The 24,314-nt window shown below is 49.7% G+C and overlaps 4 protein-coding genes across 4 annotated transcripts in view; 2 read left to right on the top strand and 2 right to left on the bottom strand.

The window, feature by feature from the left end:
- Positions 1-400: 400 nt before the first annotated feature.
- c1qtnf4 (C1q and TNF related 4) lies at positions 401-1,729 on the top strand (the record flags this gene model as incomplete). Its single annotated transcript, XM_084437284.1, has 1 exon — positions 401-1,729. The coding sequence occupies one exon, from the start codon at positions 401-403 to the stop codon at positions 1,727-1,729; it is 1,329 nt and encodes a 442-aa protein (XP_084293410.1).
- Positions 1,730-4,330: 2,601 nt separating this feature from the next.
- ndufs3 (NADH:ubiquinone oxidoreductase core subunit S3) lies at positions 4,331-11,279 on the bottom strand. The gene is made up of 7 exons (XM_084436542.1): positions 11,211-11,279; positions 9,967-10,029; positions 9,607-9,704; positions 9,205-9,354; positions 6,275-6,400; positions 4,987-5,106; positions 4,331-4,599 (listed from the first exon to the last, which is right to left on the bottom strand). The coding sequence occupies exons 1-7, from the start codon at positions 11,263-11,265 to the stop codon at positions 4,429-4,431; spliced, it is 783 nt and encodes a 260-aa protein (XP_084292668.1). The 5' UTR covers positions 11,266-11,279; the 3' UTR covers positions 4,331-4,428.
- A 273-nt stretch (positions 11,280-11,552) lies between these two features.
- Positions 11,553-13,068, bottom strand: ptpmt1 (protein tyrosine phosphatase mitochondrial 1). Its single transcript, XM_084436990.1, has 4 exons — positions 12,854-13,068; positions 12,655-12,735; positions 12,233-12,424; positions 11,553-12,104 (listed from the first exon to the last, which is right to left on the bottom strand). The coding sequence occupies exons 1-4, from the start codon at positions 12,995-12,997 to the stop codon at positions 11,973-11,975; spliced, it is 549 nt and encodes a 182-aa protein (XP_084293116.1). The 5' UTR covers positions 12,998-13,068; the 3' UTR covers positions 11,553-11,972.
- A 580-nt stretch (positions 13,069-13,648) lies between these two features.
- Positions 13,649-24,314, top strand: part of celf1 (cugbp, Elav-like family member 1) — a gene marked incomplete at its 3' end in the record, with an annotated part of 27,557 nt that continues 16,891 nt past the window's right edge. Inside the window, exons 1-4 of the mRNA XM_084437285.1 lie at positions 13,649-13,779; positions 15,282-15,329; positions 16,653-16,768; positions 23,522-23,709. Coding sequence (XP_084293411.1) covers positions 16,671-16,768; positions 23,522-23,709 — 286 coding nt within the window. The 5' untranslated portion in view covers positions 13,649-13,779; positions 15,282-15,329; positions 16,653-16,670. The remainder of the gene's footprint in view (positions 13,780-15,281; positions 15,330-16,652; positions 16,769-23,521; positions 23,710-24,314) is intronic.

The following is a 24,314-nucleotide window of genomic DNA, read 5'->3' on the forward strand; positions in this document are numbered from 1 at the left end:
GCATTTCCCATGAGCACCACCGCTTCCTGTCGTAAATATATCTTGCCTAGCCCAGCATTGGTTTTGTAAGACAGCAAAATTATGGTACTTGTTAGGATACCTAGCAACAAGGTAAATACATTGTTTTGTCCTTTCTGGTCAACCCGACCAGCCAAACATATCTATAGAATAGAAACAGTCTATTTTCACGCAGATGGCCACATTTGCTAATGTAGGTAATGTGAAGCATCAGTACTACTTTTATAACCAGTCCAAAAGTCCTTATAGTGGGTTTAAGTACGGTTTAGGTGTCACAACCTGTCTTATGTCTTAACCCTAACCCAACTGGTCTTATCAAAGAAGAGCAACTTCCCCACATGGCAGTCATGTGACCTCTTCTTCCATGTCTCTACAGGTAGCCATGATGACAATGACCAACCGTCTCCTGATTGGCCTGCTGTACCAGGCCGCCTGCGTGTGGGCACTGGCCCGTCTGCGCGGCGACGAGGAGCTGCGCTCCGCCTTCTCGGTGGCACGTGCCAGCAGCATGGAGGGCGGCGCCAAGATGGTGGTGACCTTTGACACAGTGTATGTCAACATCGGGGGGGACTTCGACCCGGGGGCGGGGCTGTTCCGCTGCCGTATCCCCGGAGCGTACTACTTCTCCTTCACCGTGGGGAAGTTCCCACACCGCGACCTGTCCGTCATGCTGATGAGGAACCGCAACGAGGTGCAGGCCATCGTGTACGAGGAGGGTGGCGGTGAGGAGAGGCGAGTCCAGTCCCAGAGTGCCATGCTGCAGCTGGACTTCGGAGACACCGTCTGGCTGCGTCTCCATGGCGACCCCCGCTACGCGCTTTACAGCAACACAGGACACTACACCACCTTCAACGGATACCTGGTCTACCCCGACACCTACACCTTCCAGCAGGCACGCCCCGGGCAGTCTACAGGTAACCTTGGCAACCAGCACGCCACCCATGGCAAAGAGGCCATTATCAATGACAACGATGCTACTGCTCATGGCAACGAGGCCGCCGCCCCCGATAACCATCCCCGTCCAAAAAAGGACCAGGTGGAAGAGAAGGAAGAGGAGGCAGAGGAGGAGGAGGAGGCAGAGGAGGTGGAGGAGGAGGACCAGCGGTCTGCGTTCTCTGTGGGCCGCACCCAGAGCATTGTGGGAGAGAACCAGGGCTTCCCGCAGCATCAGCCAATCAGCTTCGACACTGACTTTGTCAACATCGGTGGGGACTTCAATGTGTCTGCAGGCGTGTTCAGGTGCCGCATCCCTGGAGCCTACTTCTTCTCCTTCAACGCCGGGAAGCTGCCCCACAAGACCCTGTCAGTGAAGCTGATGAAAAACCGTCTCGAGGTGCAGGCCATGATATACGACGACCACCAGGGGGAGCGTGCGCTCCAGAGCCAGAGCCTGATGCTGTCGCTGCGGCGCGGAGACACGGTGTGGCTCTACAGCCATCAGAGGGAGGGGTTCGGGGCCTACAGTAACCACGCCAAGTACATCACCTTCACCGGCTTCCTGGTCTACCCGGACCTCAAGAGCAGCCCCCCGGTTGTGCAGCCAGGACAGGGCCTGAAGGAAGCATACTCCAACCCTGAGCCCCTAACCTCTCACCATGGCCATCTGCAGCCACAGGCTCAGCCCCAACCACAGGCTCAGCCCCAGGCTCAGCCACAGCCCCAGCCCCAGCCACAGCCCCAGGCTCAGCCAGAGGCCAGCTGGAGGCCCTGACTGCTGCCTGTCTTGAGAGACCAGGTCCAGAACTCTGGGACATCTGAGCGACGGAGCTCCTGATATCCTCTCGTCTGTGTGGGTTAGGGTTAGCGTTCTCTCTTTAGGCTGACTCCATCCTAGCGCAGTCCTGGAGTCTGGGTGCGTTTCTAATTCTTTCAGGATGTAATGTCTGTGTGTATTTACACTGTTCTCTGGAATAAGGCTGTCGTCAGAGGTAAGGGACACTTGTTATTGTGCCAAATGAGTTGTTGTGTGCCAAATGTATTTTCCCCCTTGGTTTTAATGTTGCAGTCATGATAGCAGCTTAAGTTTAATAGACCTTCCCTCCACAGGGAACTCAGATAGACCATGACAGCCACCATGCGCGCACGCACACACACACACACACACACACACACACACACACACACACACACACACACACACACACACACACACACACACACACATACACACACACACACACACACACACACACAGACCAGATTGCCAGAACCCTTCTCTCAGACCCTGTCCTTGCTGGCTCAGCCAAGCTCCAAAGCTGCAGGCAAGCTGCCATAATTTGATTTCTAATTCTGTCAAGATTTTAATTCATTTCCCCGTGACGGGGACTGCTGTGAAGAAAATGAAGTCGTGTCCTTCAGCCCGTTCTGATCGCCATGTGTTCAGGGCAGACTTGTTGGTGCACTCACTCTCCGTCAGAGGCCCTAACACAGACTAGACTCAAGTCAATTATAGCTTCTGTTTCAGGGATATCATTCTAACCACCAGGAAAATAAGATTGTAGTCCGATTCGACTGTGAATATTACACTCCAACCCAACACTTAGAGTTTTGTTTTCTGTTTTCCTTCATCACTATCAGACACAATAATGCTAAACTCCTCAAAAATAGTCTGGAAACGTTATTTTGGTTGATTATTTCTCCCCTTTAATAATACCAATTGGTATTGGATTTTATATCATTAGAAAGCCTGATTAGTCACCTTTACAATGGGGTCCAACTTGTAAGGATTGTGAATTCATGGAATGAGCAACACAGCTAAACATGTGGGTAGCACCCCCCCAAAAAAATGTGCCAAAATCCCCTGCAATATTCTTCTGTTGGTATTCTGTTGTGGCTGCGTATGGATCTTCCACACGCTACTGAGATCCCTGACTGAAGTGTAAAAATGCTATATGTTGTATTTTCCTTATTACTGTGGGAAGAATATTGCAGCGGATTTAATAAAATGTTATATGGAGAAACCCCCCAAGAGGTTGATTATCTGACCTTGTCTATTAACGCTAGCGGCCTGAGGTCAGATTGGCGTCTCCCTGACCGCATGTGGGGGAGCTGCAGGGCATGGTGTGTGTGTTAGCTCTGGTTCTGTCTGAGGATGAGATGCTGCAGGGCATGGTGTGTGTGTTAGCTCTGGTTCTGTCTGAGGATGAGATGCTGCAGGGCATGGTGTGTGTGTTAGCTCTGGTTCTGTCTGAGGATGAGATGGAGACACACCCGGGACCCTTCTAGGCTAGGCCAGAATTGTTAGAATCACAATCCCACGCTTGGGAGGGACAAATGCCGATTTGTGTTAAAGAGAATCATTCTGATTCTTTGTTTTCTTTTTCTTTTTTAAGAAGAAAAAAAATCAATTTTCCATTCTTCCTCCTATCCTTGGAGAAACCACTGATCTGACATGAGTGTAAATGTAGCTGAATGAATAGCTGTAGAAAGCTCTAGAACGAGCCTCAAGGAGGGGGTTAGGGTATGTTCAGTCTTCAGATAGCAGAGAATGGTCGTCAGACAGAACAGCTATCTATTTCATGCATGCTGTCATGGAAATGTGTACAATAAAATGAAAAAATAAAAATAAACAGGAACTGGTACTCCTTTAATTAATATTTTCAGCTTACAGCTTTAAAGGTCTACTCTCTATGTATCTCTATTTGTGACTCTGTGCAGTCAGTGTATCACGGTGAGTGGAATGTTCTAGCGTGTTTCTCTCTGGCCATGCAGATGACTGCCAGATGATGCTATACTGCAGTGTGGCTTGAAGCCCACGGCTTACCTGTCTTATTAGTACAGTCCAGTCATGAGCTGTTTCTGGTGTTTCTTAAGCTATACAGTGAATGCGTCAATGCAATGTTTGGCAAAATAAAGAAATGCAGTGTTCATTCTTGTGTAAGAGTTGACAAATCACAGCTTACTTTACATTTTAGCACACCCACAGCGCCATCGTGTGGTCAAACCTGGAACAGCACAGCAGGTATGTGTCATTGCCTCCTCCATCCAAGGTCTCTTAATCCTGTTAGTAACAGCAGCTGTAGAGTTGGCACCGGCAGTCACGTCTCTTCATCAAAGCAGCATAGACAGACACAGCCCAGAGGACCATGGAATGAAGAGAATGACGTGTCAAGGGATGTCACAGACGCACATTTTAAAGCACATGGGTGCCAAAAACCTACAGAGCTAACAGTTGCTTTGGCCTCCAGTGCAACCGAAGTTCTGAGAAGAACGTTGGCTCTGTAACAATTTCTTTTTTTATACATTCCATGTCTAGAATCAGGATAATAAGAACAAAAGAAGAGAGACAATCCAATACTGTTTCATACACGTCTTTATTTACATAAATATTCAGAAGAGGAACCAGGGTCACTCTACAGTCCAGACAGAGCGGTGTATCTGGAGGTGAGGGGAGGGGAGGGTAGGGGGGAGTTATTGTTTGTTCTCCGGTGCCGTGTCCCCTGCTGGCAGCTTGGGCGCGTCCTTGGGCTCTCGGTAAGCGGGGAACACCTCCCACGGACTGTTCAGGTCAAACTTGCGGAACTCCTGAGAGAGTTCTACGGGTTCCGCCACCACGCGCTTCACCTCGTCATCGTAACGCACCTGGGGGACAGCGGCAGGACACGGAGACATGCGGGATCAGTTTCAGAAGATTCAATCTCAAGTTAATTTGATGCTGTGAAGCTTCAAAAGGTCATATACATTTGAAAAGACCACACATTGAAAGATGTCTGTGTGCAGACCTTATTCACAGATGTCAGTCTGTGTGCCCTTAAAGGCACCATGACAACCTCGTCTGAGTTTGAAGAAACTCATTTTTATCCAATATGACTTATTACATGACCTTCGGTAGAAATTCACAAAGAAACACAGGTAAGACTGCAGCTAAGGGGAGGTGTGTTAGGACTGCTAAGCTTCTGGTCCCCTCTAGACAGGAGAGGCTTAACTGGCAGATTTGACTCATTCTCCCAGCATGCAGTGGTTCCTCACCTCCACATATCCGGAGAGGGGGAAGTCCTTCCTGAAGGGGTGGCCCTCAAAGCCGTAGTCTGTCAGGATACGCCTCAGGTCTGGGTGGTTAGCGAAGAACACCCCATACATGTCCCAAACCTGGACACACACACACACACGCATGCGCGCGCACACACACACACACACACACACACACGCGCGCGCGCACACACACACACACACACACACACACACACACACACACACGCACACACACAGAGACAGACAGACACACACACACACACACACGGTTCATACAGACATTACAAAATGAAATTCAAAGACTCAAGCCAAGTTAAGATATAGCTAACAAGTAAGATAGCTTCTAGCTTCGTTAGATAGCTAACTGACATCCTACTATCCATGTTGTTCATCCATCAATCATCAGATTATCCCCTCTAACATTAGAAAATCAATTCCTTTATCTGTTCATTTTGTTTCACTTCTCAAACTGAGGCATATGTAGCTAACAGCTTTTGATAACGTGCTGGAGGAAGAAAGAAGGCGTGGAGTAGCGCGAGGAAGAAAGAAGGCGTGGAGTAGCGCGAGACGCTGACTAGACAGAATATAAAGAAAAAAGAAAAAAGCTGAGCAATTTCTGATTCTGAGCAATTAAATTAAATTATAATGACTTGATGAACAAAGCCTTGGTCAAAATATCAGACTGCGTTATGTGGTTTGTTTATTTCAAGGACTTTTTTTAAGAACTTTGTTGAAAAGGGGCTGTTTTCAAGGTATTCCATGACTTGATTTCCCCCCCTCAAAATGCAAGCACTTTAAGCACAACCACCACCACCAGTTCACTCACATCCAGTTCCTAGTAACTAGGACAGAGGAGCTGGTTTAGGATGTGGCCCTTGCTGAGTGTGTGTGTGTGTGTGTTTAGAGGGCATGTAGGTGGTGATGGGGTCTGTGTTTAGAGGGCATGTAGATGGTGATGGGGTGTGTTTAGAGGGCATGTAGATGGTGATGGGGTCTGTGTTTAGAGGACATGTAGATGGTGATGGGGTCTGTGTTTAGAGGACATGTAGATGGTGATGGGGTGTGTGTTTAGAGGGCATGTAGATGGTGATGGGGTGTGTGTTTAGAGGGCATGTAGATGGTGATGGGGTCTGTGTTTAGAGGACATGTAGATGGGGTCTGTGTTTAGAGGGCATGTAGATGGTGATGGGGTCTGTGTTTAGAGGGCATGTAGATGGTGATGGGGTCTGTGTTTAGAGGGCATGTAGATAGTGATGGGGTCTGTGTGGGGAGAGTGTGGACTGACCTCCCTCTCGTACCAGTTGGCTGCCTGGTGGACAGAGACGACGGAGTCCACAGGGGTCAGCTCGTCTGTGTACATCTTGATCCGGATACGGGAGTTGAAGCGCAGGGATAGCATGTTGTACACAATCTGTTACGAAACACACACAGAAACAAACTTACACCTCCACATGCCATCTTTTAGCACACATATTTACACATGGGGACTTCATCACTGATCTATCAGGATTCCTCTGGGCTATAAACTAAACATGTTGGGAGTAGCCAGAGTAGCTGGTTGGATAGCTGGGTCAGGAGTAGGGGTGTAATAATATATCGTGCCACAATATATTGCGATAGAGAAACGTCACAATACGTATCGTCAAGGTGAAAACAATATCGTGATATGTTTATTGTATATCAGTGAACACTGGCTACTAGGGATGAGACGGTATGGAAGCTCTGGGGGACTGGCACCAAGCTCTCTCCCCTCTGCCATCTTGATCTGATCTCCGTTCTAACTTCTTTGAATGAAGATGAGGGGAGTGGGTGGGGGCTGACCTAGAACATCAATCACACAACCTAAGACAGTCAACGACGATGCCACTTTTTCTGATACAGGTAGGCATAATCTTAAGCCAAAAAATGGCAAAACAACTAAATTGAGAGTGATGTTGCAGCAGTCTGAATTTGAATTTCCCCATTGTGTTGTGAGTAGCTGTTGCAAGGCGTCTAAAATATCTTGTCAAATCGCTTTTGCACAAGAATGTTGCAAGTGATTGGAAATTGCAAGCAGTCTTTTTTGGGATTGAATTGGCCATTAGAATCAATGCCTTTTCATGACGCTTTCTTTCATTAATCTCGTGGATTTATTCAGAATGTCAAAGTCGGCTGAGACTGCGGTCATGGATGCTGCGATGGGAGTTAAAACTAGTAGGCTATAGGCTACAACATTGGTTATTTAGGCCTGGCTGTATCACACAATATTGTAAACGTTACTAAACGGCTTGTTTAGGTGGAGATTACATTTGCAATATTTTATTTTGTAAAGCTCATTGGGAATGGGACCTGCCGTCTGAAGTGCCGTGATCAAAATCAAAGACAGAGGAGATGCCGTAGCCTAGGCCTACACTCTCGCCGTTCCATGCAAAATAGCCTATTTATTATTATATATGATAAAAGGTCCTCTTTAGTCTCTTTATAAGGATTAATATATTTTGTATCGAACGGCGACAGTGTGCGGCATCTCATCTTTCTTTGATTATACCGGTTTAACAACTGGAAGTCGGGAATGGATAAGGGCCCAGTCTACTTCCTGGATCGATTAATAGGCTTTTTTAGGATTTAGGTTTATTTAATCGACTAGACACAGGCGTTTGAATAGGCTGAGTTCTAGAGCCTTACAGTGCAACACGATGGAAAATACACACTATTGTAATTAAGCTCAGTTTATTAATATCAAGCTTATATTAAATTACAAAATTAACTGTTGCAAGCAACTTGAAATGTGATAGTTTCAGCAGCGCATAATTGTGTTATACCGTAAACGTAATACCGTTAACACAGGGAATGTCATGGTTCTAATACCGTGGGCGTTTTATACCACGGTTCATGGTTTTACGGTATACCGTCTCATCCCTACTGGCTACACAACGCTGGTAACAAACACGTCTTTTGTCCAGGCCTATCCATGATATTACAACAGCTAAAGCAGTAGTAAAGGGAAAATGCATGTTTAGCCCTGTTTTAAGGTTAGTTATGATCATATACAATTACCCCCTCGGTGAGCTTCTTGTCTTTGAAATCGAGAGTTTAACATGTTTTTGAATGATTTTTCAAGGTGCCCACCCACATCCATTGTATGACCTAAACGGTGGTAGAGCAATTATCAGACTTTCTCAAAAGTGCTAGTTTTGTCAACGTTTTGATCTGAACCATTGTATATGATCATACAGGGCTGTACATTAACTTTTTTTAGCACATAGCACTGGTGCTACAGGGGTTGATAGTTCTGTAGCACAGAGCCAGAAAGTTGTAGCACAGGCATAAAATGTCCATTATCACCTCTACTGAACACAAGTTATGCAGTTCATCACTTAAAACCACCTGGAAAGGGATGTTACTGTACGTATACAATATGAAATAATAAATGGGGTCTGGGCGTCCTCCCCCAAAAAAGTTTCAGAGACCTAGTTTCCTGTATTCTGGTGACTTTTAAAGAATGAAAATAACAAAATCGTGAGACATATATAATTGAAAAGTATACTGAAACAGCATGTTTAGCCTACATATATAATAATATGCTTTCTTTAATTTTGAGTTATGGGAGAATAATAGATAGAATGTTTTATTTAATAAAAAGGTTATGTTTGATGCCCATTGATGCTTAACTGCATACTCATTCCTTCTAAATCATCACTCTTTCTAATCTCTCATCCTGCCCTGTCCCCTTCCTTCTCCTGCTCTCCTCTCAACAACCTCTATCCTCTCCTCTCACCTGTCCCTCCACTCTGTGCTGGTCCCGTCTGCTACCACAATCACTGCCTTTTTTACATAGCTTACATAAATAATAATAGGCTAGATTAGGCTACGCTTAACTGATATTTCGTTGCATTTGTGCGTCTCGTGCGTGGAACTCGCGCGCGCGTACTTCGCGTTTGGAAAGATTCAATTGATGTCAACGATACCGGCTACACCGAGAACGCGGACAGCGCGGACCTAGCGTAGGCCTACGCGTGCTCTAAAATAGGAAGTGGTTCTATTTTTTCCCTGACGGCAGAGCTACACCAAGATACGCATGCGCAGTCCGTGAAAATAATCCCGCGCAGGGATTGTCTGAGCTACACCAGGAAGTGTAGAGCGCGCGTAGTGTTGCGTGCGTAGCCTACTGTCCATGCTACTGTCGGTAGTGAGTGAGGTCGTGTGGTGAAAGAGCACTCTGGCGTGGTACAGTACCTCAAAGCGGTTCTGGCGTGAGGGGATGTCTACGGCAGTGAGGTCGATCATGTTCCTAAACTGGGCGTTGGTGTGGTCCCTGAGGAAGGTCAGCACCGGGACAACCCCATCAGGGTGGATCATCACCTCCAGCTCGTTGTAGCACGTCACCTGGGGGGCATACAACACACAGCTTGGGGAGTGCATTGTCCACTGGTCAATTCTGGAAGAAAATCAGATTACTTCCCAAATAAAGTAAAAAACTAACATGCCAGTTAGGCTATGGTGCAGATGCTATACGCCCCACCGTAGAAACAAAATTAATTTATTAATAGTGTTCAGAGAGTGAAAGGCTAGTAGAGAAGCTTAGTTCAGCCTAGGTAGACATGCCACTGAGGAAGAGGTCAGATGAGATGGACTTACCTGGACCTGCTGGACGTATTTGGGCATCATCTCCGCAACATACTCCCCGAACGCTGACAGCTGGTTGTGAGCGACAGCATCCTTTGGTCTCACTGTGGCTGTGAAGGTACAGGAGACAGAGTTTTTATTTTTATTTTATTTATTTTTAAGACAGGGACAAGGTACAGTAGACATTTACCCTATAGAATAGGGAGAGATGCACTGTACAAGGTTATAGCTAGACAGCTAATTTCCACCCACAGTCCCTGGGCAAATAAATATACAGTTCACTACTACTTCGAGAGTATATAATATTGCACCAATACCAGCTCAGTTTATCTAGGAAGTGAGTATACTAAAGATAACAAGCAAGTTACTCACGTCTTGTTTCAGTAGTTGTGGTCTCCGCCCTCGCCTGAACCAGACATGCACTGCGATTGGCGACTGTAACAGAGAGGGAGGTGTCCGTTTGTTGGGAATGTTAGAAATAATTTCGCAAGGCACATTAGTTTGTTTACTGACATACATTAATTTAGCTAAAAATGCCGGTTTGCTATCGAGCCAACTTGTTAGCATGTCTCTCAAACATCAACTAAGCTGCTGCTCGACCCGTTATTTAATAAGATAACGTTACACCAACACTGCGCCTCGGACAGCTCAGTCCCAGTCCAGGGAGCACATGTATCAGCTAGTATTGTAATAACTAGGTAGCTCGCTTGCTAACGGTAGTCATACAGTACTAACAGTAGTCATACAGTACTAACGGTAGTCATACAGTACTAACGGTAGTCATACAGTACTAACAGTAGTCATACAGTACTAACGGTAGTCATACAGTACTAACAGTAGTCATACAGTACTAACGGTAGTCATATAGTACTAACAGTAGTCATACAGTACTAACGGTAGTCATACAGTACTAACAGTAGTCATACAGTACTAACAGTAGTCATGCAGTACTAACAGTAATCATACAGTACTAACAGTAGTCATGCAGTACTAACAGTAGTCATACAGTACTTATGGTGCGTTCGTTTATAACTGGGAGGTGGCAAATTGCGACTTGCTACTAGGAATGATTAAATAAAACACCTCATGAACTCGCACTTCCTCGTCGCAAATTCGGATGTTTCTCAGCCCCCAGTTGCTCGAATGCACTAGATATAACTAGGTAACTGTGATATAATGGTATATAGATATAACTAGGTAACTGTGATATAATGGTATATAGCTCGAATGCACACAGGTCGGAGGTAGGTATTTTGCCACTTGCGACTTGCCACCTCCGACCACAAACGATCATACCATTATATCTAGTGCATTCGAGCAACTGGGGGCTGAGAAACATATCCGAATTTGCGACGAGGAAGTGCGAGTTCATGAGGTGTTTTATTTAATCATTCCTAGTAGCAAGTCGCAATTTACCACCTCCCAGTTATAAACGAACGCACCATAACGTTAGCTAACGAGCCAGTTTGACGGAAGGTCACCGCGAAACATCCGACTGCAGATCATCACTTTAACTCCTGTCTTGGCAATAAACAAATGAATGGCACCGCACGAGAATAGACGGAACTAAGCATGATGTTGGCGAAAATCTCTAGATTACAATGTAGAGTAAATACCATTTAAACTACGGCACAGTCCTCCGCGGATAAGACGAACGAACGACGCCGCCATGTTGAATGTCCTTCTTCAAGCGAACCGTGAGCCCGTTCTCTGTCGCCCCCTTCAGATCTGGAGTAAACGAGCATGGTTTGAATCTATCGTTTATTGAACGGTTTTAAAGCGTTTAATCGATTAGACAACGAGTAAAACTTCCCTCCAAAAACATGTATATAAATGTATTGTAATTGTTCATAGCTTCAGTGAATGGAACGGTAAGCAACATACTTGTATAATAATCTTTTCACAAACAGACAGTGTATAAATGATCTTTCCATGAACTAAGATGGTCAGTAATGGCAGACAGCACTGTCTTTTATAAAACATGTACTGGTTGTCGCTAATATGATGACCCATCCACCAAACTTTGGGTTGAATGTCATATTGCATTATAGAATACCATTGTGAACCTGACAACTGTTCACTAAGACGGTCAGTAATGGCAAGCAGCACCATTGTAGTTCATTAAAAAAACAAAACAGGTACTGGTTGTCACTATGATGTCCCATCCACCAAACTTTAGGTTTAATGTTCCAATGGGCTATATAGTATACAGTACAGAAAATACCCCCCGTGAACTTCATAAGCCTTCTTGACATAGCAGAGTGACAGCTCTGAAAACACAACCCTTCAGATTGCAGAATGTCCATCTTCACACTGTTTTTATATTTATACAATTTCAGTGGGAGAGCAACACCGTCTTCATGGCAGACTCGACAGCCCTAGCTGCCCCTCCCTCCACAGACTTGCTGATGGTACAGTCGGAGCATCTCCAGCTGTGCAGATCGTACCCAAATATGTGGTCGGATGGAGGCCAACATCTGGCAGGCTTCTTCTGGACTAAAACAGTGTAACTGTGAACAGAGAAAACAGATTTATGCCTATACCCACATACACACATACAGACCCCTCTCTCTCTCACTCAAACTCACAACCGTATATATGCTCCACTACCAGTGGGGACATGGCAGCCTGGACTCACCCGTATGAGGCAGGCTGCGGCCAGGGTGGCGCTGCGCGAGCGGCCTGCCTTGCAGTGGATGTACACACTGCGGCCGTTCTGACGGTGCTCCAGGGTGAACGCCACCCCTCTGTGGAGGTTCTCCATACTAGGAACCCCCGTGAGGTCCACCGTACTCAACCTCAACTGCTCCACGCCTGCTGCTCTCCACTCCTACACACACACACACACACACGCACACGCACACACACACACACACACACACACACACACATGACAGGTTAGAAGCACACACACTATGCATCTCAGGCCGATTTACTGCTTAAACTTTGAACATAAACACAGACAGAGTCAGAGTCTAGATGACCTTGGCAGCCACGTTAGCCAGCTATACTTAAAGCTTGGAATTGGGTGCACAGACAAAATAATTAATCTTTAGCTACCTCTTCCGAGTTGCAGAAGTATTTTGTTTCATATTCCTCGTTCATGGTTATGACCCCTCGGACATTCTCTTTCTGCACCAGCTGGAAACAGGAAAATATTCATATATTTACTGATGGTTGATTCCATTATTAGCCAGTAAAAAAAAACACATGCATACTTAGTTAGATACTTAGTTAGATACTTAGTTAGCCAGCATACCTCCTCAGTCATAGATCGGAAGGGCAGAGCTCCCAGTATGATGGTCTGATCTACCCGGTCGTACCAGCGCCTGGAGGACACTTTCTCCATGACCACATTGTAGGCTAACGTGGGGTAAAACAGCAGTCTAGCTAACACAGACATGATGATCACACGTTTAATGGAGAAGTTTAGGCACTAACGTTACTTGAGTGGGTCGAGATCCTGATCAGTACATGGGTCATGGAGGTATAATATAACATGGGTTCACTGCTACTTCTTCGGATGTGCCTTGCGCAACACCGTCCAGTCACCCCTGAAGTAGGTCGCCTCTTGTGGCACGGGTGTCAAACTACAGCAGATCAAAGTTCGCCTGCTTTCAATGGTGTCCGTTTCTCTCCTCTCGCTAAATGGACTGATGGGGAAGCTTTATGTGTGTCGTGGTGAAAGTGTCTAGGTGGACAGATTGTGTCCAGAGCCCAGCCTGTCTGTCTGTCCCCCCCTAGGCAGGCAGGCAGGACAGCGAACAAGCAGTCCACAAACGCCCTCCCGACGTTACCATGTTCCAACAGAAGGGGACACTTTGTTAAGAAAACATTGATGTCCGTCTCCAACGGCAGATACAGACAAAGCCGGTCTGTCACTTGACATTTGTCTGTCTTTGGTCTTGTGGCCACTCTGTTCCCACACCGGGGACATATCTAGTCGTCAACCTTATCTAGGACGGTTCCACCCCCGTTCCCCTTTCCTTGACTCTAGTGGTAAATTCAGGAAAGACGGCCATTTTGCACAGCTTCCCCTGCATGTAGCATCAAGCTAACCACAAGTGAAGAAGTAAGCTGCTGTTGAGAAATATAACGGAGCCAGCTTTCTATTAAGACAGTGGGAACTAACTAACTAACTAGTCACAGCTTTGACAAGTGGCCTTTTAAGTTAAGACGACACAGGTAAGTCGATTGGCAGTTGGAAAGAGTATTTCCCAGCTAATTCAGCTAGCTGAGTGGCTAGCCAGCTGTCAGATGTAGACAGGGCATGTTTGGTCATCACAGCTGATATTAGCACACATGCTAACCTGTTAGCTTCGTCTGGATATGTTGAATATGCGTCATGGCTTAAAGGGAATAACACCAGCATGTTGTCATGGACGTATTACCTAATAATGTATTATTAGGTGGGACTCTTGTCCACAGACGCGACCCCCTTTGAATGCATTATCAACAATATTTTGATAATCTTGGCTTAGCATTCCGGGCCTGTCTGGGTTGCTAGCTAACCCCCGCCCCGCCAACACACCCACCCACCCTCGGATATGGGCAGATCGAGGTCGAGTTATGGTGTGTTCGTTTATAACTGGGAGGTGGCAAATTGCGACTTGCTACTAGGAATGATTAAATAAAACACCGCATGAACTCACACTTCCTCGTCGCAAATTCGGATGTTTCTCAGCCCCCAGTTGCTCGAATGCACTAGATATAACTAGGTAACTGTGATATAACTAGGTAACTGTGATATAACTAGGTAACTGTGATATAACTAGGTAACTGGGATATAATGGTATATAGCTTGAATGCACACAGGTCGGAGGTAGGTTTTTTCCCACTTGCGACTTGCCACCTCCGACCACAAACGAACGCACCATTAGAGTCGCAGCCGTCGGACGGTGTCCTGAGCATGAAGCCGTCAGACAACCAGGAGAGGCTTGTCTCTCAGTCTGTCCACCCTGCCGTGCTGTGGGGTAGACTAGTGTTTGTTAAACCATCGGCCTCTATGCGCCCCGTCCGACACCACTGTTTCCTACGGTCATATCGACCGAGTGGACGGTCCTAGCTTTCTGTAAACGTCTTGCAGAGGAAGAGTGTGTGTGTGTGTGTGTGTGTTTACAGCCAACCTGGCCACCTGGCTTTGTCTATTTGTTTGCAGAGACACATCAGTAAACGAAATCAATGTGCTTTAAATGACCTGCGCATACTTGACTTGGCTCCCTTAGACAAACAAGGACATGGGAGAGGTTTTGCTCCAGGCTGTAATCAGCTGTAGTTACATCAGCAGTCAGAGCCCTGCTCTACCTGTGACCGTGACATCAGGCTGGAGTCAGTCCTTCCCCAGACAGCTACAGTTACAGCAGGTTAGCCAGGCACTCACATGATAGTCAAGCTATCGTTTGATAATGTTGCAATGCTTTTGCCAGGGCCAAGGCCCTGTAGCCTCATGCCGGTAAAGCAGCCATCATGTGTGCTAGCATGGGTAATATGATCCCCAGCTGCAGGCTTTTCCTGTGGGCGAGAGGAGGGGTGGGGTGGGGTGGTGGGCTTGATGACAGGGTGGAGATGGCGGAGGCTGTAGGACAAGCTATACAATGTAGGGTTTATAGAGGCATGTTTTTTATTGAACACTTGTGATCGTATGGATTGTAGTGTCATCACTTCAGGTGTAGTGTTATCATTTCCAGCAGCGCCAGAGGAGAGGGCAGATTCCATCGTGACGAGCAGAACGCAGGGTGAGTTTGGGACCCTCACTAACACCTTCTCCCTCATACGGCAGATAGGCCATAAAGTAGTTACTATAGTACCCTACCCCCTGCCTGCACCAGACCCCCCCCCCCTCCCCCCCCCACACACACACAGGCACTGTAGAAACAGTCTCGAGCCTTGATACACTTGCTTTTAGCTGTCTGCCACGCGTCTCCTCCTCTGGAGCGCTGCCCGCGCTTGACTGCAGGTGCGCAGAAATGAATGTGCTGCAAAAGACGGACTTGACAGTCATCATGTGTCACGGTGGCCGAGCCTCGCCGCTGGAGGAGGTCTCGGCAAGAAGGCGGCCATTACCCACCTCATACCCAAAGTTCATCTGGCTGCCTGTTCATCTGACTGCCTGTCTCTGGTTGAATGACTTGCCTCTGGCTGCCTGTTTGTCTGACGGCCTGTCTCTGGTTGAATGACTTGCTGGCTGATGAAGAGGCTGGATGTCTGGCTGACTTTTTCAACCGACTATCTGACAGACTGTCTGAGTGGCTGGCTGGCTGTTGAGCTGGTCGACTGTTAGACTGGCAGACTGACTGACTGGCTGGATCCTTTAGACCGTGGAATCTGTAGGTCATCGAGGTCATATTTGTAGGTGGTCTAGGTCATATTTGTAGGTGGTCTGTGTCATATTTGTAGGTGGTCTAGGACTTGTCAGAGTTAACCTGTAGCTCTAGTATCCTCAGGTCCTTTCCTGTAGCACAGCTGCTTGTTCTTTCTGTCGGTCATCTGTAGGTCAGCTGTCTTCTGTCCTGTCTGTATGGTGTTCTCCTCTCCTCCTTCAGACACTCCCCTCCTGTCCTCTCCTCCTTCAAACACTTCCCTCCTCAGTCCTCTCCTCCTTCAGACACTCCCCTCCTCTGTCCTCTCCTCTCCTCCTTCAAACACTCCCCTCCTCCGTCCTCTCCTCCTTCAAACACTCCCCTCCTCCGTCCTCTCCTCCTTCAGACACTCCCCTCCTCTGTCCTCTCTCCTCCTCCTTCAAACACTCCCCTCCTCTGTCTTCTCCTCTCCTCCTTTAAACACTCCCCTCTTCCATCCTCTCCTCCCCTCCTTCAGACACTCCCCTCCTCCATCCTCTCCTCCCTCACACACTCACCTTGGGTCCTCTCTGTGTTAGGTGTTTGTTTTGCACTGTTGTGTATTTGTGTGTGTATATGTGTGTGTGTGTACGTGCGTGAGTGTGTGTGTGAATACATATAATGTGTGTGTTTGTTTGTTTCTCCTGTCTCTTCCTAAGTGTGATCCATGTGTGTCCTGTGCTGTCCTGTGTGTGTGTGTGTGTGTGCGTGTGTGTGTAGTGTAGTGAACAGCCCTGGATGGATAGCCTGGAGTCTGAGGGTCTGTACCTGTCCCAGGAGCAGCATGCCCAGTGTGAGCTGCCCCTCTCTGGCCTGGACACCAACACCCTGGGGGGGTAAGACTCCCTCTCTCCCCCCCCCCCTCCTCCACCCTGGGGGGGTAAGACTCCCTCTCTCCCCCCCCCCCCTCCTCCACCCTGGGGGGGTAAGACTCCCTCTCTCCCCCCCCCCTCCTCCACCCTGGGGGGGTAAGACTCCCTCTCCCCCCCCCCCCCCCCTCCTCCACCCTGGGGGGGTAAGACTCCCTCTCTCCCCCCCCCTCCTCCACCCTGGGGGGGTAAGACTCCCTCTCTCCCCCCCCCCCCCCCCCCTCCTCCACCCTGGGGGGGTAAGACTCCCTCTCTCCCCCCCTCCTCCACCCTGGGGGGGTAAGACTCCCTCTCTCCCCCCCCCTCCTCCACCCTGGGGGGGGTAAGACTCCCTCTCTCTCCTCCTCCCTCCTCCACCCTGAGGGGGGTAAGACTCCCTCTCTCCCCCCCCCCTCCTCCACCCTGGGGGGGTGAGACTCCCTCTCTCTCCTCCTCCTCCACCCTGGGGGGGTAAGACTCCCTCTCCCCCCCCCCCCTCCTCCACCCTGGGGGGGTAAGACTCCCTCTCTCCCCCCCCCCCCTCCTCCACCCTGGGGGGGTGAGACTCCCTCTCTCCCCCCCCCTCCTCCACCCTGGGGGGGTAAGACTCCCTCTCTCCCCCCCCCTCCTCCACCCTGGGGGGGTAAGACTCCCTCTCTCCCCCCCCCCCCCTCCTCCACCCTGGGGGGGTGAGACTCCCTCTCTCCCCCCCCCTCCTCCACCCTGGGGGGGTAAGACTCCCTCTCTCCCCCCCCCTCCTCCACCCTGGGGGGGTAAGACTCCCTCTCCCCCCCCCCTCCTCCACCCTGGGGGGGTAAGACTCCCTCTCTCCCCCCCCCCCCTCCTCCACCCTGGGGGGGTGAGACTCCCTCTCCCCCCCCCCCCCCCCGTCACCCTGGGGGGGTAAGACTCCCTCTCCCCCCCCCCCCCCTCCTCCACCCTGGGGGGGTGAGACTCCCTCTCCCCCCCCCCCCCCTCCTCCACCCTGGGGGGGTGAGACTCCCTCTCTCTCCTCCCCCCTCCTCCTCCACCCTGGGGGGGTGAGACTCCCTCTCTCTCCTCCCCCCTCCTCCACCCTGAGGGGTGAGACTCCCTCTCTCCCCCCCCCCTCCTCCTCCACCCTGAGGGGGTGAGACTCCCTCTCTCCCCCCCCCCTCCTCCTCCACCCTGGGGGGGTGAGACTCCCTCTCTCCCCCCCCCCTCCTCCTCCACCCTGAGGGGGTGAGACTCCCTCTCTCCCCCCCCCCTCCTCCACCCTGGGGGGGTGAGACTCCCTCTCTCTCCTCCCCCCCCTCCTCCACCCTGAGGGGGGTGAGACTCTCTCTCTCCTCCCCCCTCCTCCTCCACCCTGGGGGGGTGAGACTCCCTCTCTCTCCTCCCTCCTCCTCCACCCTGGGGGGGTAAGACTCCCTCCTCCCCCCTGGGGGGGGTAAGACTCCCTCTCTCTCCTCCCCCCTCCTCCACCTGGGCTGGGCTGGTGTAATCAGCTCAGTGATCTCCAGGTCTGTTCTCTGGTGCTGTTGTTACACAGCGGAGGGGAGCAGCGTGTTGACAGACCAGGTTGTGACAGAGACCGAGGGACAAAGAGCCCACCAGCATGTTTACTCTGGGTTGTTATTGTGTCCTCTGGTCGTGATGCCACAGGCTACTCCCACAGGTCGGGGGGGTTGGGGTGTGTGTGAGCGTGTGTGTGGGCATGTGTGTGTGAGCGTGTGTGTGTGTGTGTGAGAGAGTGAGTGTGTGTGAGTGTGTGTGTGTGTGTGTGTGTGTGTGAGCATGTGTGTGTGAGCGTGTGTGTGAGAGCGAGTGAGAGTGAGTGAGTGTGTGTGACAGAGTGAGTGAGTGTGTGTGAGAGTGGGTGAGTGTGTGTGAGTGTGTGTGTGTGTGTGTGTGTGTGTGAGTGTGTGTGTGTGTGAGTGTGTGAGAGTGAGTGTGCGTGTGTGAGAGTGAGTGAGTGAGTGTGCGTGCGTGCGCGTGCGTGCGTGCGTGCGTGTGTGTGTGTGTGATACAGCCACTGTCATATGACCCCCAGGCCAGCAGGGCCGGAACTTGATTGTCCCCGTTCCACTAGGAGCGCAGGGATTACCGCCCCCGGCCGGCCTTTCATTCCTGCTGCTCAGCTGGCCTTATCGCCATCCATCTGACAGCCTGTTTGTCTGAGGCCGCGGCAGATCTGCTGGCATAGGAGAAACCGGCACAAAGGGCCGGGGCCCATCAGCACTTTCATTGTGGCCCCGGGGCCACAGCCTTTACTGGGCTGTCTGACTCCGCGCTGCCTGGCTAGTCCCTCTCTGCCGCCCGCCTGCTCCAGCAGAGCTCGTTGTCTGTCCTCCTCCTCCTCTCCTCCAGATCACAGCCTCACCCTCGTCCGGTCTGAGTGGAGCCGTCGCTCCCGTGTTCGAGTGTCTTGGAAGTTTTTTTTTGTGACGTGTGGTTTCGGACGGGTCTCCCATGAGGATAGACTCTGCGTATCCTTCCCGGTCTCTCCTCCTCTTCTTCTCTCCTCCGCTCCTCTCCTCCTCTCCTCTCCTCCTCTTCTCTCCTCCTCGTCTCCGCTCCTCTGCTCGGTGACTCGTTGCGAGGTTGTTGTCCACGTTCTGACCTGTTGCTCTGGAGGGGTTCCTGCGAACAAACATGGCCTCCTTTAAACTGGACTTCTTACCGGAGATGATGGTGGATCATTGCTCTCTGAACTCAAGTCCTGTGTGAGTAGCTTTCTGCTCTTCTAACTAGCTTAACTCTAGTCTTTTACACTGATTACTAGCTGGACTCTTGTCATCTGTAATTAGGTTAATTCTTGCCCAACACACAATGAATTGAAGCTGACTTGTGTATCTTGTGTAACTAGCTGAACTAGGCAAGGTTGGTTAGGCTAGGCTGGTAAGGTTAGGCTAAGCTGGTAAGGTTAGGCTAGGCTGGCTAGGTTAGGCTAGGCTGGTTAGGCTAGGCTGGATGTGTTAGGCTAGGCTGGATGTGTTAGGCTAGGTTGGATGTGTTAGGATAGGCTGGATGTGTTAGGCTAGGCTGGTTAGGTTAGGCTAGGCTGGTAAGGTTAGGCTAGGCTGGTTAGGTTAGGCTAGGCTGGTAAGGTTAGGCTGGTAAGGTTAGGCTAGGCTGGTTAGGTTAGGCTGGTTAGGCTAGGCTGGCTAGGTTAGGCTAGGCTGGATGTGTTAGGCTAGGCTGGATGTGTTAGGCTAGGCTGGTTAGGTTAGGCTAGGCTGGTTAGGCTAGGCTGGATGTGTTAGGCTAGGTTGGATGTGTTAGGATAGGCTGGATGTGTTAGGCTAGGCTGGTTAGGTTAGGCTAGGCTGGTTAGGTTAGGTTAGGCTAGGCTGGTTAGGCTAGGCTGGTTAGGTTAGGCTAGGCTGGTTAGGTTAGGCTAGGCTGGTTAGGTAAGGCTAGGCTGGCTAGGTTAGGCTAGGCTGGATGTGTTAGGCTAGGCTGGTTAGGTTAGGCTAGGCTGGTTAGGTTAGGCTAGGCTGGCTAGGTAAGGCTAGGCTGGATGTGTTAGGCTAGGCTGGATGTATTAGGCTAGGCTGGATGTGTTAGGCTAGGCTGGATGTGTTAGGCTAGGCTGGATGTGTTAGGCTAGGCTGGATGTGTTAGGCTAGGCTGGATGTGTTAGGCTAGGCTGGATGTGTTAGGCTAGGCTGGTTAGGTTAGGCTAGGCTGGTTAGGTTAGGCTAGGCTGGATGTGTTAGGCTAGGCTGGATGTGTTAGGCTAGGCTGGTTAGGTTAGGCTAGGCTGGTTAGGTTAGGCTAGGCTGGTTAGGTTAGGCTAGGCTGGATGTGTTAGGCTAGGCTGGTTAGGTTAGGCTAGGCTAGGCTGGTTAGGTTAGGCTAGGCTGGTTAGGTTAGGCTAGGCTGGTTAGGCTAGGCTGGTTAGGCTAGGCTGGTTAGGTTAGGCTAGGCTGGTTAGGTTAGGCTGGATGTGTTAGGCTAGGCTGGCTAGGTTAGGCTAGGCTGGTTAGGTTAGGCTAGGCTGGTTAGGTTAGGCTAGGCTGGTTAGGCTAGGCTGGTTAGGCTAGGCTGGTTAGGTTAGGCTGGTTAGGTTAGGCTGGATGTGTTAGGCTAGGCTGGCTAGGTTAGGCTAGGCTGGTTAGGTTAGGCTAGGCTGGTTAGGTTAGGCTAGGCTAGGCTGGTTAGGCTAGGCTGGTTAGGCTAGGCTGGTTAGGTTAGGCTAGGCTGGTTAGGCTAGGCTGGCTAGGTTAGGCTAGGCTGCTTAGGTTAGCTAGGCTGGTTAGGCTAGGCTAGGCTGGTTAGGCTAGGCTAGGCTGGTTAGGTTAGCTAGGCTGGTTAGGCTAGGCTGGTTAGGTTAGCTAGGCTGGTTAGGCTAGGCTAGGCTGGTAAGGTTAGGCTAGGCTGGTTAGGTTAGGCTAGGCTGGATGTGTTGGTACAGTTGTGTGTACAGTGTTGGTTTCATCTCTGTGGAGCAGCAGGGGTCGTCTAGGCTGGAGGGCTTTGTGAAGAGTTGGAGGGGTAACGAATCATCACCAGTTAGTATATATGTTCTACAAAGTATCATCACCAGTTAGTATATATGTTCTATAAAGTATCATCACCAGTTAGTATATATGTTCTACAAAGTATCATCACCAGTTAGTATATATGTTCTACCAAGTATGCTCACAGCGCCAGATGTTGTTTAACTCCACTAGCAGGCTACATGTAGCCTAGTAAAACACATACTTCACATCTCGTATAAGAAGCAGGATGATTTATTTGCGGTTGCTGAACATCTGGAGATGGAAGGCGAAGGCCGTCGCCTCATCCTGGATCAGAAGGTCCTCTTAGTTACTGGAGGGATCAGAAGGTCCTCTTAGTTACTGGAGGGTTCTCCGGTCGGGTGGAACCTCGAGTGTTGGGTTCCTCCAGGTCTAGATCGAGGACATGGAGGCACTCTCTTCAGGCACCTCAACACCAAAACATCATGGCATTAAAAACAAATAGGCATACAAGTATGTCTAGTTGTTTACCATCTCTCTCTCTCTCTCTCTCGCTCTCTCTCTCTCTCTCTCTCTCTCTCTCTCTCTCTCTCGGCCAATCAGTGGCGTTGGGAGATTCTCCCAGACTATATGAAACAACAAGGTGGCTTTGCTGAACACAATTGTGATTGGTTTAAAGAAATACAGCGTTATTTCCCACATATCCACAAATGGTGGATGGAGTCCAGCCAGACCTTCTCAGCACTGGAGACTCTAATCCCAACCCTTTCTCTCTCCCTCCTCACTTTCTCTCTCTACCTTACTGATCTCTCTCTCTCCCTCTCTCTCTACCTTACTGACCTCTCTCTCTCTCTCCCCCTCTCTCTACTTACTGACCTCTCTCTCTCTCCCCCTCTCTCTACCTTACTGACCTCTCTCTCTCTCTCTCCCCCCCTCTCTCTCTACCTTACTGACCTCTCTCTCTCCCTCTCTCTACCTTACTGACCTCTCTCTCTCTCTCTCTCCCCCTCTCTCTCTACCTTACTGACCTCTCTCTCTCTCTCTCCCCCTCTCTCTCTACCTTACTGACCTCTCTCTCTCTCTCTCTCCCCCTCTCTCTCTACCTTACTGACCTCTCTCTCTCTCCCTCTCTCTACTTACTGACCTCTCTCTCCCCCCCTCTCTCTACTTACTGACCTCTCTCTCTCTCTCTCTCTCTCTCTCTACTTACTGACCTCTCTCTCCCCCCCTCTCTCTACTTACTGACCTCTCTCTCTCTCTCTCTCTCTCTCTACTTACTGACCTCTCTCTCTCTCTCCCCCCCTCTCTCTCTACCTTACTGACCTCTCTCTCCCCCCCTCTCTCTCTACCTTACTGACCTCTCTCTCCCCCTCTCTCTCTACCTTACTGACCTCTCTCTCTCCCCCTCTCTCTCTACCTTACTGACCTCTCTCTCCCCCTCTCTCTCTACCTTACTGACCTCTCTCTCTCCCCCTCTCTCTCTACTCACTGACCTCTCTCTCTCCCCCTCTCTCTCTACTTACTGACCTCTCTCTCTCTCTCCCCCCCTCTCTCTCTACCTTACTGACCTCTCTCTCCCCCTCTCTCTCTACCTTACTGACCTCTCTCTCCCCCTCTCTCTCTACCTTACTGACCTCTCTCTCTCTCTCTCCCCCTCTCTCTCTACTTACTGACCTCTCTCTCTACCTTACTGACCTCTCTCTCCCCCTCTCTCTCTACTTACTGACCTCTCTCTCTCTCCCCCCCTCTCTCTCTACCTTACTGACCTCTCTCTCCCCCTCTCTCTCTACCTTACTGACCTCTCTCTCTCCCCCTCTCTCTCTACTTACTGACCTCTCTCTCTCTACCTTACTGACCTCTCTCTCTCTCCCCCTCTCTCTCTCTACCTTACTGACCTCTCTCTCCCCTCTCTCTACTTACTGACCTCTCTCTCCCCCTCTCTCTCTACCTTACTGACCTCTCTCTCTCTCTCTCCCCCCCTCAATCTACCTTACTGACCTCTCTCTCCCCCTCTCTCTCTACTTACTAACCTCTCTCTCTCCCTCTCTCTCTACCTTACTGACCTCTCTCTCCCCCTCTCTCTACCTTACTGACCTCTCTCTCTCTCTCTCTCTCTCCCCCCCTCAATCTACCTTACTGACCTCTCTCTCCCCCTCTCTCTCTACTTACTAACCTCTCTCTCCCCCTCTCTCTCTACCTTACTGACCTCTCTCTCCCCCTCTCTCTCTACTTACTGACCTCTCTCTCCCCCCCTCTCTCTACTTACTGACCTCTCTCTCTCTCTCTCTCTCCTCAGAGCTAAGAAGATGAACGGGTCTCTAGAGCACCCGGACCAGCCCGACATCGACGCCATCAAGATGTTTGTGGGTCAGATCCCGCGCTCCTGGTCGGAGGAGCAGCTGAGGGAGCTGTTTGAGCCGTACGGCCCCGTCTACGAGATCAACGTGCTGAGGGACCGCAGCCAGAACCCCCCACAGAGCAAAGGTAGAGCTGACCACCTTTGACCTCTCACCTCTCACCTCGCCCTCTACTGGACAGCAGTATTGACCGAATTAAGGATTCTAAAAGCTTTTCATTTTTCCTTTTTTTTAAATTTTAATTTACCCTACAGATATTGCGGTGTAATCGCTGACGTGGCTATCTGCTTTGCTAGCTAGCAGCTTGCTTTGGCATGTTGACAGAGCCTTAAACCAAATTAACGTTTGCTTGCAACTCATCTCATCTGCCTTTAGGATTATTTGTCTGCAAAACTAAAAATAGTTTATTCACGTTGTTCAGCATTCATACCGATTTCTCCCCAGGTAAGGCTTCCACGTTGTAAGATTGTGTTGCGAGCCAGAGCGTGGCTAACTAATGTTAGCAGAGCGTGGCTAACTAATGTTAGCTGGCAAGTTCTAGAATGCCTCGCTAGTTGCAGCCAGGCAGCAGTAATGTTCGCTGTGGACATTGTTTGGCTGCTGCCTGTGAGGAGAATCAATTTCACATAATGCTTTTGTTTTTTCAGGGAAATGTCCTTACTGTAAGGAGTAATTTGGAGTGTCTTGAAGTTAAAAAACGGTAAAATAATACACATTTTAAAAAACTCCTGG

Source organism: Borostomias antarcticus (assembly GCF_949987555.1).
Source record: "Borostomias antarcticus genome assembly, chromosome: 4".
In the NCBI taxonomy this organism is placed as follows: domain Eukaryota; kingdom Metazoa; phylum Chordata; class Actinopteri; order Stomiiformes; family Stomiidae; genus Borostomias; species Borostomias antarcticus.

Bases quoted from the DNA above. Each gene is read 5' to 3' on its own strand.
- ndufs3 (XM_084436542.1), bottom strand. From the start codon at position 11,265: ATGGCGGCGTCGTTCGTTCGTCTTATCCGCGGAGGACTGTGCCGTAGT. The intron at 5,107-6,274 runs GTCAGTCCACAC...GTGTGTGTCCAG, and splicing joins CCAACTGGTACGAGAGGGAG to GTTTGGGACATGTATGGGGT. The intron at 4,600-4,986 runs GTGAGGAACCAC...GCTGTCCCCCAG, and splicing joins CCCTCTCCGGATATGTGGAG to GTGCGTTACGATGACGAGGT.
- ptpmt1 (XM_084436990.1), bottom strand. From the start codon at position 12,997: ATGTCTGTGTTAGCTAGACTGCTGTTTTACCCCACGTTAGCCTACAAT. The intron at 12,425-12,654 runs GTAGCTAAAGAT...GTGTGTGTGTAG, and splicing joins ACTTCTGCAACTCGGAAGAG to GAGTGGAGAGCAGCAGGCGT. The intron at 12,105-12,232 runs GTGAGTCCAGGC...CTCTGTTCACAG, and splicing joins CCGCAGCCTGCCTCATACGG to TTACACTGTTTTAGTCCAGA.